Here is a 12,649-nt window from a genome sequence, read left to right as displayed (position 1 = left end):
GTTAAGAAATGTAATTATAACACTTTTCTTTATTCTTCTTTAAAATATTTGTTAAACTTAATTGTTATTAGCTAGCAATAGGTGTGCCTAACCTTCTCATTATCTTTCCAAAAGAGCGGCAGCTCTGTTTTAATTGGCTGTGTACGGAAGGTTTCATATGGAGGAAAAAAATATAGAATTCCTTTAAACATTTTTGAAAATTAATTCTCTATGTTATGCCATTGCCCTTAGTAAGCCTCGTTGACTCCTCATGAAGCTACTTTCCTCTAAAGGAAAGGACTATAGGCCTATACATTTTTCTACTAGTAGAAATCAGATGACTAGTCAGAAATACATAAGATTTGAGGAAAAAATCAGAAAAGCAACTCTTTCTTTTTCCAAAGGTATGAATAAATATTAAGATATAAAGTGAGAGTTAATTTAGATTTAATATTTACATCTTTCTTCAATTAGACCATGAGATTTTTAGAACAAGAGAACTTTTTTGACTTCTTTACCTTATCCCCAGATTTTAACAGTGCCTGGCACTTAATAAGCACCCAAACTTTTCTTAAACTGAATGGACACAGGCCATGTTAGCAGATGGGAAGCTAAATGCAAAGACTCTAGTTTTAAACTAAAGGTTTTGCTTTCTTTTTATCCAGCCACTTCACAGTGTAACTTTAGTTTTCACACTACTTCCAAAAAATGAAAGCATAATGTAGATTTGATATTTTAAAGGAAATTTGATAAACAAATTATGATGGTTAACTGTTTTGAATTTCTGCTCTTTGCCAATTATAGTAATAAGTGCTTTATACATATTATCTCATTTAAACCTCACAGCAATCCTAACAAATAAGTATTTTTTAAAACGTCATTTTGCAAATAAGGAAATAGAATTGTCGAAAGTCAAGAGCTATTATCAATAAATAGCAAAGATAGTATTTTCATCCAAATATCTATGACTCCAAGTCCCATGCTTTTTCTACTAAAGCTATATAATAAATATAATCATTAGGAAAACATATGTCTGAGATGATCAGGAAAAGCATTAGGAAATATAGGTTCCCAATAGCATAAATATAAAAATGTAACATATGAAAATTATATTCTCATTCTCTGATAAAAGAAAAATATATAGTATATACAATCTGAGAAACAAATATTTTTCTAACATATAATCAAAGTAGGGGTCTTTGTATAAGAAATACTAGAAAATTTTAATATTTTTAGCCATGTTTTTAAAGAGATAGAAATATTGAAATTGTTGTATATATCCATACTTTTTTGTTCATTGTTTTGTTTTGATTGAAGTATAGTTGATTTACAATATCATATTAGTTTCCAGCATACATCATAGTGATTTAATATTTTTATAGATTATACTTCATTTAAAGTTACTAAAAGCTAATGGCTATATTTTCCTGTACTATACAATATATCCTTGTTGCTTATCTATATTTTGCATAGTAGTTTGTATCTCTTAATTCCATACCCCTATCTTGCCTGTTCCCCCTTCCCACTTCTCACTGGTAACCACTGGCTTGCTTTCTATACTGTGAGTCCGTTTCTGTTTTGTTATATACTTTCATATGTCTTATTTTTTAGATTCTGCAAGAAAGTGATAACAATAGAGTGTTTTTCTTCTCTGCCCCATTCACTAAGCCTAATACTCTCTAAGTTTGTCCATGTTATTGCAAATGGCAGAATCTCATTCTTTTTTATGGCTGAGTAATATTCCTCTGTGTGTGTGTGTGTTTACCACATCTTCTTTATCCATTCATCTGTTGATGGGCACTTGCATTGCTTCCATATCCTGGCTATTGCACATAATGCTGCTATGAACATTGATGTTCACATAGCTTTTTAAATTAGTGTTTTCATTTTCATCATATATATGTCAAGGAGTGGAATTGTTGGGTCATACAGTAGTCTTATTTTTAGTTCGTTGAGGAAGCTTCATGCCCTTTTCCATAGTGACTGCACCAATTTACATTCCTACAGTGTAGGAGAGTTCCTTTTCTCCACACCCTCTCCAGCATTTATTATTTGTAGACTTTTTAATGATAACACTTTTGACTGGTATGATACCTCATTGTGGTTTTGATTTGCATTTCTCTAAAAATTAGTGATATTGAGCATCTTTTCATGTGCCTGTTAGCCATCTGTATGTCTTCTTTGGAAAAATGTCTATTTAGGTCTTCTGCCTGTTTTTTTTAAATAGGGTTATTTATTTTTTTTGCTATTGAGTTATCTGAACTGTTTACATATTTTAGATATTAAGCCCTTATCACAAAGAGTCAGACATGACTGTGCAACTGAACAACAACAACAGTTGGTCATATAATTTACAAGTATTTTCTCGTATTCATGAGGTTATCTTTTTGTTTTGTTGATGGTTTCCTTTGCTGTACAAAAGCTTTTAAGTTTAATTGGATTTTCTTTATTTTTTCTCTTATTTCCTTTGCTTTAGGAGACAAATCTAAAAAAATATATTGCTATGATTTCTGTCAAATAGTGTTACACTTATGTTTTCTTCTGGGAGTTTTATGATTTCCCGTCATATTTAGATCTTTAATCCATTTTGAGTTTGTTTTGGTACATTGAGTTAGAGAATATTCTAATTTCATTCTTTTACACTTAGCAGTCCAATTTTCCCAGCACCACTTATTGAGGAGACTGTCTTTCCTCCATTGAAAAGGAGAAAAAGTTAATTGTCCTAGATTAATTGACAGTAGTGGGTGGGTTTATTTCCGGGCTCTCTGTTCTGTTCAGTTGAGCTATGTGTCTGTTTCTGTGCCAGTACTATGCTGTTTTGTTGTTTATTTCTATACTTATTATTGTAATTATACTTAGAAAATATAATACTAACAAAACTTTGTATGTTCAGCTATTCGAACATTTTTTAAAACTGTTTTAATATTAAATATTTCATTGTTAACACTGAATTATAGCTCTGAGTGCTAAGTCACTTCGTATCTGACTCTGCGACCTCGAGGGCTGTAGCCTGCCAGGATCCTCTATCCATGAGGATTCTCCAGGCAAAAATACTGGAGTGGATTGCCATTTCCTATTCCAGGGGATATTCCCAACCCAAGGATCGAACCCGCATCTCTTATGTCTCATGTGTTGGCAGGCCGGTTGTTTACCACTAGTGCCACCTGGAAAGCCCATGAATTATAGTTCAGTGAGCATATATTCATTTTTTTCTGCTCTTCTATTTGCTAGGGCATTTTTACTCTCATAGTCAGTGTACCCAGAGTTGACAGTTGTGGATGGTGTCTTGCTCTCCGTTAGCATATCCAAAACTCTCCAGCAAAACTTTCGGTAAAAACTCTATTCCATGAGACCCAAGCCATTCAACTGTACCAACTCCTGACCTTTCAAGTCATTTTCCCCTGAAAATGGTATCTAGTTCACAGTCTTCCTTTATTGGAAAAGTCTTTGCCAATATACTGGTGACTCAGCATTCATGTGAGTGAATGATCCAACACCCTGATCTCTCTCAATCCTTCTTCACCTCTAGTGATTTTCTGTACTATTCTGCCTCAAGTACCCATTCCCTTTGTCATACTTTGGACTGGGTCAACATCAATAACTTCCTTACTTCTAAAATTAGTAATTTAATTTACATTCTTCTTTCTGATTGCTATATGCTTTTTGCACCAGATGTTTTACATCAATGGAATAAAATAGAGTCTAAAAACAGACTCATAGTCGAATGCTTGATTTTTGGCAAAGATGGTACTGCATAGCAGTATTATTAAATTATTATCAAATGATACTGAGCCAATTGGATGATTTTATGGAATTAGTAAAATGACTCTTAGCTCACACCATACACAAAAATCAATTCCAAGTGAACTGTATATATGAATATGGAAAGTGAAAAAGAAATGCTTCTAGAAGATAATATAGGGAATGTGCTTATGACTTTGGGATGGGCAGAGATTTTTTACATAGACATAAAAAGCAGTAACCATTAAGGATAAGAGTGAAACTTTTTCATCCAAAACACCATTAAAATACTGAAAAGGCAAACTATAGAGTGAAAGAAGATATTTATAATGCATACTACCAACAAAGAGTTCATATCCAAAATATATAAAGCACTCCTACAATCAATAAGAAAAAGACAACCTAGTTTTATGAGTCATGTTTGAATCAGCAAAACCGAACCAGTAAGATATATTGTTTATTACAACAGATTGGCTTACATAAATATTGGGGACAGGGAATCTAAGAAACTATGAAATTTTTAGAGCAGGCCAGGAAGAAGAGCAGTAACTCACAGGAATAGATGAAACTTGCCATTCACAGGCAGAATTTTGTATTCTCTCAAAAAAGACATACCTTTGAGGGCTTTGACTTCACTGACTCAAGTTCACACGGATTATCTAGGATAATCTCCATTACTTAAAGCAAACTGATAATAGACTTTAATAATATCTACAAAATACCTTTACAGCAATACATTAGTGTCTAATTGAACAACTGGGGAGTGTAGAGAGGTGACATATCAAAAAAAAATCACGCCAATTTATTTTAAAGACAGTATATTTGAATTAGCTTTTCATAAAGGAGGCTTGTCAAATGGTCAGTTAACATATGAAAGACTTCAGCCTCAGTCCTCAGAAGAATTCACATTAAAATAATTAAATAAAATTACATCTGAAGGGCTAAAATTTTTAAAATACAATGCTGTTAAGAAGGTTGTATGATGCCTGGAAGCTCACATCTACTAAATTTGAATATATGCATATCCTATGACTCAGCAATTCCAGATCAGCAGATGTGTGTGTGTCTGAAATTCATTCATATGTAAAACAGAAGATACGTACCAGAACTTTCATTGCAGTTTTATAGCCATAATCTAGAATGATCTCAAATGTTCTTCAGTGCTATAATATGTAAAGTAAAAGTTATTCATTCAGTGTAATGCCATAATAAAAAATGAATCAGCCACTGCTAAGAAACAGTAACATGACTAAATCTCACACCAGAATATCATGCAAAAGAAGCCAGTCATAAAAATGCATACTGTATTCCATTTCTATCAGGCTGAAGACTAGGTAAAACCATGGATGGGGTTATATGGAAACAGGTAAGAGGGAAAGCTTTTTCAGTGCGGGTAATGTTCTGTTTCTTCACTTGGGTGTCTGTCCCATCTGGGTGTGTCTACCTGAATACTTACAATTTGCACATGTTTCTATAGGCAGCCGGAGAAGGCAATGGCACCCCACTCCAGTACTCTTGCCTGGAAAATCCCATGGATGGAGGAGCCTGGTAGGCTACAGTCCATGGGGTCACTAAAAGTCGGACACGACTGAGCGACTTCACTTTCACTTTTCCCTTTCATGCACTGGAGAAGGAAATGGCAACCCACTCCAGTATTCTTGCCTGGAGAATCCCAGGGACAGCGGAGCCTGGTGGGCTGCCGTCTATGTGGTCACACAGAGTCGGACACGACTGAAGCGACTTAGCAGCTATAGGCAGCTGTACTTCAGTTTTTTAAAAATCCAAATGATGTTGACATACTAAATTCTTTGAAATCTGATTTCAAAAAGAATGCTTTCTTTTCTTTTCCAGGGAGTATTAAAAATACCTTCAAGGAATCAAAAATTTGATTACTAGAAAAGATCAAAGATGCAATTGAGCTTAGCTCCCATATTTTATGGATGAGGAAACTGATACACATAATGAGATTATATGGGACCAAGATGACACAGGTAGTTCAAAGCAGAGCCAGAATTTTGTATTGCAGATGAATTTATTCTTACCTTACAATAAATCTAGTTTTCATGAGATCGGAAATGTAATTAGAGATACTGAAGCAAATTATTCTACATGTAAATTAGGTAGCATTTACTGTGTTCCAATCACTATTGTAAGCACTTTACGTGTGGAAACAAGTTTAATTCTCTCAATAACTGTGAGTAATAATAATACTCCCATCTTATAAGCAAGGAGAATGAAGCAGTGAGATGGCTAATAACTTGTGTAAGTCACATGACTAGGACTAATGGCAGAGCTAGGGTTAAAATTCAGGCATTCTATCTCTATTATCTCTGCTCTTAATTACTTAGCTATTATGCTTGTAATTAAAAACAAAAACAACGAAAATACCTCTCTCTGTAAGAAGATGGAGGTAATCTTATCGTGGTGATTATTTTGAAATGTATATGTTACCTACTAATCACATTATATCAGTTCAATTCAGGGGCTCAGTCGTGTTAGACTCTTTGCGACCCCATGAATCGCAGCACACCAGGCCTCCCAGTCCAACACCAACTCCCAGAGCCCACCCAAACTCATGTCCATTGAGTCGGTGATGCCATCCAACCATCTCATCCTCTGTAATCCTGTTCTCCTCTTGCCCTCAATCCTTTCCAGCATCAGAGTCTTTTCGAATGAGTCAGCTCTTCGCATCAGGTGGCCAAAGTATTAGAGTTTCAGCTTCAACATCAGTCCTACCAATGAACACCCAGGACTGATCTCCTTTAGGATGGACTGGTTGGATCTCCTTGCAGTCGAAGGGGCTCTCAAGAGTCTTCTCCAACACCACAGTTCAAAAGCATCAATTCTGCGGTGCTCAGCTTTCTTCATCATCCAACTCTCACATCCATACAACACCTCTGGAAAAACCATAGCCTTGATGAGACGGACCTTCGTTGGCAAAGTAATGTCTCTGCTTTTAAATATGCTATCTAGGTTGGTCATAACCTTCCTTCCAAGGAGTAAGTATCTTTTAATTTCATGGCTGCAATCAGCATCTGCAGTGATTTTTGAGCCCAAAAGAATAAAGTCAGCCACTGTTTCCATGTTTGCACATCTATTTGCCATGAAGTGATGGGACCAGAAACCACGATCTTAGTTTTCTAAATGTTGAGCTTTAAGCCAACTTTTTCACTCTGCTCTTTCACTTTCATCAAGAGGCTCCTTAGTTCCTCTTCGCTTTCTGCCATAAGGGTGGCGTCATCTGCATATCTGAGGTTATCGATATTTCTCCCGGCAATCTTGATTCCAGCTTGTGCTTCCTCCAGCCCAGTATTTCTCATGATGTACTCTGCATATAAGTTCAATGAGCAGGGTGACAATACAGAGCCTTGACATACTCCTTTTCCTATTTGGAACCAGTCTGTTGTTCCATGTCCAGTTCTAACTGTTGCTTCCTGACCTGCATACAGGTTTTTCAAGAGGTAGGTCAGGTGGTCTGGCATTCCCATCTCTTTCAGGATTTTCCACAGTTTACTGTGATCCACACAGTCAAAGACTTGGGCGTAGTCAATAAGGCAGAAATAGATGTTTTTCTGGAGCTCTCTTGCTTTTTCAATGATCCAGCAGATGTTGGCAATTTGATCTCTGGTTCCTCTCCCTTTTCTAAAACCAGCTTGAACATCTGGAAGTTCACGGTTCACGTATTGCTGAAGCCTGGCTTGGAGAATTTTAAGCATTGCTTTACTAGCGTGTGAGATGAGTGCAATTGTATGGTAGTTGGAGCATTCTTTGGCATTGCCTTTCTTTGGGATTGGAATGAAAACTGACCTTTTCCAGTCCCGTGGCCACTGCTGAGTTTTCCAAATTTGCTGACATATTGAGTGCAGCACTGTCACAGCATCATCTTTCAGGATTTGAAATAGCTCAACTGGAATTCCATCACCTCCACTAGCTTCGTAGTGATGCTTCCTAAGGCCCACTTGACTTCACATTCCAGATGTCTGGCTCTAGGTGAGTGATCACACCATCGTGATTAACTGGGTTGTGAAGATCTTTTTTGTACAGTTCTTCTGTGTATTCTTGCCACCTCTTCTTAATATCTTCTGCTTCTGTCAGGTCCCTACCATTTCTGTCCTTTATTGAGCCCATCTTTCCATGAAATGTTCCCTTGGTATCTCTAATTTTCTTGAAGAGATCTCTAGTCTTTCCCATTCTCTTGTTTTCCTCTATTTTTTTGCATTGATTACTGAGGAAGGCTTTCTTATCTCTCCCTGCTATTCTTTGGAACTCTGCATTCAAATGGGAATATCTTTCCTTTTCTCCTTTGCTTTTCACTTCTCTTCTTTTCCCAGCTATTTGTAAGGCCTCCTCAGACAGCCATTTTGCATTTCTTTTTCCTGGGGATGGTCTTGATCCCTGTCTCCTGTACAGTGTCACAAACCTCCATCCATAGTTCATCTGGCACTCTGTCTATCAGATCTAGTCCCTTAAATCTATTTCTCACTTCCACTGTATAATCATAAGGGATTTGATTTAGGTCATACCTGAATGGTTTAGTGGTTTTCCCCACTTTCTTCAATTTCAGTCTGAATTTGGCAATAAGGAGTTCATGATCTGAGCCACAGTCAGTTCCTGGTCTTGTTTTTGCTGACTGTATAGAACATCTCCATCTTTGGCTGCAAAGAATATAGTCAGTCTGATTTATCACATTGTATACCTTAAACTTAAATATGTTATATTGTCAATATTTCACTAAAGCTGAAGATTATAAATTAATTTTAAAAACTTTGAATAACTGCAAATTTTTCAGTGATACACATTTTTAAAATAGTACGTTCATCTAATACAGTTTGTCAAAAGTACAGAGTAACAAAGGAAGTCAGTAATCAAATGAATAATGGCATGGCATGAAGATTTAAAATCATCCTTACCAGTTGAAGTGATAAAGCAAAACTAAAAACCTATGGTTTAGTAGAGATAACTATAGTCATGTATATGCATTCAATATCGGTTTTTAAATTTTTTATTGGAGTATGGTTATTTACAATGTTGTTTTAGTTTCAGGTATACAGCAAAATGAATCTGTTATACATATATTCACTCTTTTTAAAATTATTTTCCCACATAGGCCATTACAAAGTATTGAGCAGAGTTCCCTGTGCTATACAATAGGTCCTTTTCAGTTATCTATTTTATATATAGCTGTGTATATTTATCAATCCCAATCTTCCAATTTATCCCTCACCCTCTGCATTCAATATACTTTTTTAAGTCTCTCAATTGTGAAATGTATCTTACCTACAAAATAATGTACATAATAAACAAGAACAAGTTAAAGATTAATAATAAAAGAACCCAATGCCCAGTTTCAAAAATAGAAAATCACTGGTATTGTTGAAATCTCACATGCCTCTCCTTAATTACATCCACTTTCTCTCTTACAAAATGACACTATATAGAATTGTGTTAATGATTCCATGCTTTTCTTTATAATTTTACCATATGTAAATATATCTCAAACAATATATTAGTTAGTTTTGCTTTAGTTTTGTAACTCATATAAATAGAACCATTTCATCTATATACTTCTATGATTTGCTTTTTTTTCAATTTATTTTGTGTTTTGGATTCATTATTATTGATTAGTTTAGCTGCACTTCATTTGTATTTGTTTTGTATTGCATTTCATTAAAATTGCTGTATTACATTCTATGAAAATTTTTCATTCTCCTGTTACTGGCCATTTGGGCTGCTTTCAGTTTCTCACCTTTATGAATAATGCTTTAGGAACAGTTTTGCACATCTGCTGATACACGTGTTGCTGGGTATGTGTATTTTCAGGTTAAGTATACTGCAACAGGTAATGCCAAATTATTTTCCAAAGCAATAAATGAGAGTTGCCTTTAATAAATGCTCACTAAACGTCCAACAGTCAAACTTTTTAATATTTTCAAAAGAATGGGTGAGAAATGGTGTCTAATTATAACAGTTTGTGTTGCCCTAGTTACTAGTGAATTGAGCATTTTTCATATATTTATGCACAATTTGCATTTCCTCTTTTGTGAAATATCTGCTCTTGGGTTCTGAGTTTTTCTTCCTTATTGATAAAAGTTCCTTATATCAATATATTCTAGGACTACATCAGTTATATGTGTTGCATATATTTTCTGCCAATTTGTGATTTGTGTGGTCTTTTTTTTGCAGAAGCAAGATATCTATCTCAACAATTTTTTTCTAAGAAAAGAAAAAAGACAAAACTAAACAAACAAATAAGAAAATTTTACTATATGTTAGAAACTTAATATAATTTTAGGCAATAATAACCAGATCTTTGGAAGTACTGTGATAGTCTACATTATTTTAGGCTATATATTTTAAGAGCTGTATATAAACAAACTGGAGTGAGCCAGAACTCTGGAAGGAGGGGTTGTATCTGAAGGCCAATTAAAGGAGCTCAAGCCAGAGAAACATGTACAGGCTCTGTACAAATGTTTGAAGGTTTCAGCTCAGCATAAGGAAGAATTTGAGCTAATACCACCAACAGTTGAGGAAGGTACCCCATGGGGTAGTGGCTCCCCATCACTTAAGCATTCAAGCACAGGTTGACTGTCCACCTCTGAGTGATTTAGATTTATAAGTAAGAGGTTAAACTAGTGAACGTCTAAGATCTCTTCCAAAGTTATACTTTCATGAATGTCTCCGGAATTTCTCCTTGTTTATAATTAAGAATACTACAAATTTTAAAATATGTAATACTTTCCTAAAGATTAGTAGCTTTATTTTGAGTTTTGATAGTAATTCTATCATATTTAGAATTTTCGTAAAAGACAAGAAATTTGGCTAGAGATGCCAGCACAAACTATATTATTTTTGCAAAAATACCTATATTCTCAGCTATTATATTAATTAGTAAATAATATTTAAGTTCATGTATGTGAATGGAACAAAACATGAACAGTTTTAAGCATATATTTTCATCTGTTCTTAGGATCAATCTATAATCCACAAAACTGAACATCTACACAAAGAACAATCAAAAGCAAATAATTGTGCTACAAATCAAGAAAGTACAAAAGTATTGGTAGATCTTGCCTCCAGAAGATTTATTAACAGGCTGAAGGAAGAGAAAAACTATTGATACAGCAGTCATGTAACCAAGTTCATTTTCATTTAAGACATTTTTAGAGCTGTTCAAAAATAGAAAAATGGGGACTTTTCAAGATTTAGAAGACAATTCCAAGCATAATAAACAATATAAAAACTTTACTGGTACCCAAGTTATCTCACTATAAGCTATTAACATTTAACATATCTAGCATTTAACATATTTAGCATTCCCATATTAGAATAAACTGGAGAAGGCAATGGCACCCCACTCCAGTACTCTTGCCTGGAAAACCCCATGGACAGAGGAGCCTGGTGGGCTACAGTCCATGGGGTCGCTAAGAGTCAGACACGACTGAGCGACTTCACTTTCCCTTTTCACTTTCATGCATTGGAGAAGGAAATGGCAACCCACTCCAGTGTTCTTGCCTGGAGAATCCCAGGGATGGCAGAGCCTGGTGGGCTGCCGTCTATGGGGTTGCACAGAGTCAGACACGACTGAGGTGACTTAGCAGCAGCAGCATTAGAATAAACATAATACGGTGCTTTTTAAACTATAGGTCATGACTCATTAGCAGGTTATAAATCAGTTAATGAGTAGTAACCAAAAATTTTTAATGAAATATAATTGTAGAATGTTCTAGAATAGAAACTATCAGAGGGCACTGTATATTGTAAGAGTAAATATGTTTCACAAAACTGTATGTGCATCACGGGTCACAATGGAAGATTTCTATGAGACACAGTCAAATCAAAGTGAAAATTAGTAGCATAGAGAGTAAGAGCTAGAATTCTAGATTCTAGAGACTGTTTGAGCTGAATCTCATCTTCGCCCTTTACTGGCTCTGTGACCTTGGGCAGGTTACTAACCCTTGCCTGTGCCTCAGTTTTTTTATCTATAAAAATAGTGATGATAATAGTGCCTATAATATAGAACAAGGCCTGGGCAACTATAAATGTTCAACACATTAGCTAAAATTATGTTAGTATTTCTTACTCTAAAAAGTCAGATGTTCAGTTACTAGCCAGCTTTCTTGAAATTTGAAAGCTTTTATGTCTTTGTTGTTATATAGATATAGTTATTGACTTATAGTGTGTTGGGGTCCTTTAATGGACCGAAGTTGACGATAAGAAAGTAAAGGAAAGACGGAAGGAAGGAAAGAGGCTGATAGTCTCTGGTTTACACAGGAAGCCAATATAACTCTAAGACAAAGAGTTAACACTGCATACGTAGGCTCCAGGCGCCCTCTCATAGAGGTCTTGAAAGCCTGGGCAAGTAAGTAGGCACAGCGGACCCCTGTGCTCCATAGAAGCAGCCTGAAGGGGGGAGAGAGAGAGAGAGACAGAAATGAAGAAACATACGGGGACCTGAGTTCTGATGGAACAGGGGCGTTTATTCATCATATTGTGGGCATATATATACTGTCTTACAAGATAGCTTTTTTCAGCAAAGATAAGGAAAAAATCTTACAAATCAGGATGCATGAGGCTAGACTCCATCTCAAAGAGAGGGGATTGTAAGTAATCACTTTACATATCAGAAAGGAAGAAGGTCATAAATAGTTACTTTTCACCGCATGGAAAAGCTAACAAAGGAAATGCATAGATTCCTTATTCCCGGGAGCAGAGCCGCTTGCGGCTCCTCTCGCACCTGCATTCAGGAGCTAATAAGGAACAGAGGATTTATGCAAGACCGAAAACAGCACACAGGAAGCCTCCTGTTAAATGCTCTCTAACAATAGTGTATGTATATAATTATATATATTGTTATATAGAGAAAATATACAGATATTTAGCTATGGTAACATAAATATCTGTGTTCTTTCAGTGCATAATTTCAGCTAAA

At 35.4% G+C, this 12,649-nt stretch overlaps 1 protein-coding gene and 1 long non-coding RNA gene across 36 annotated transcripts in view; one reads left to right on the top strand and one right to left on the bottom strand.

Moving 5' to 3' along the window:
• Positions 1–12,649, top strand: part of CEP126 (centrosomal protein 126) — a 116,930-nt gene that overhangs the window by 82,692 nt on the left and 21,589 nt on the right. For 2 of the 35 annotated variants that reach the window (XR_014069888.1, XR_014069887.1), the window contains exon 7: positions 5,572–5,711. The exons of 31 other annotated variants lie outside the window; for them this stretch is intronic. Coding sequence is in view for 2 of the 4 variants with exons in the window: in XM_081545968.1 (XP_081402094.1) it covers positions 10,688–10,713 (26 nt within the window). In the remaining 2 variants the exon portion in view is untranslated. Of the gene's footprint in view, positions 1–5,571; positions 5,712–10,687; positions 10,966–12,649 lie in introns of those variants that run through there. 2 more of the 35 variants (XM_081545968.1, XM_081545967.1) reach the window with 1 other exon arrangement.
• LOC145527814 (uncharacterized) lies at positions 2,212–8,376 on the bottom strand. Its single transcript, XR_014069889.1, has 2 exons — positions 8,244–8,376; positions 2,212–4,883 (listed from the first exon to the last, which is right to left on the bottom strand). It is a non-coding gene; the product is annotated as an uncharacterized LOC145527814 (long non-coding RNA).

Source organism: Giraffa tippelskirchi, chromosome 11 (assembly GCF_054371585.1).
Source record: "Giraffa tippelskirchi isolate mGirTip1 chromosome 11, T2T-mGirTip1v1.2.pri, whole genome shotgun sequence".
Classification (NCBI taxonomy): domain Eukaryota; kingdom Metazoa; phylum Chordata; class Mammalia; order Artiodactyla; family Giraffidae; genus Giraffa; species Giraffa tippelskirchi.
The sequence above is the reverse complement of the archived record's forward strand: the minus strand, read 5'-3'. Positions and strand labels throughout refer to the sequence as shown.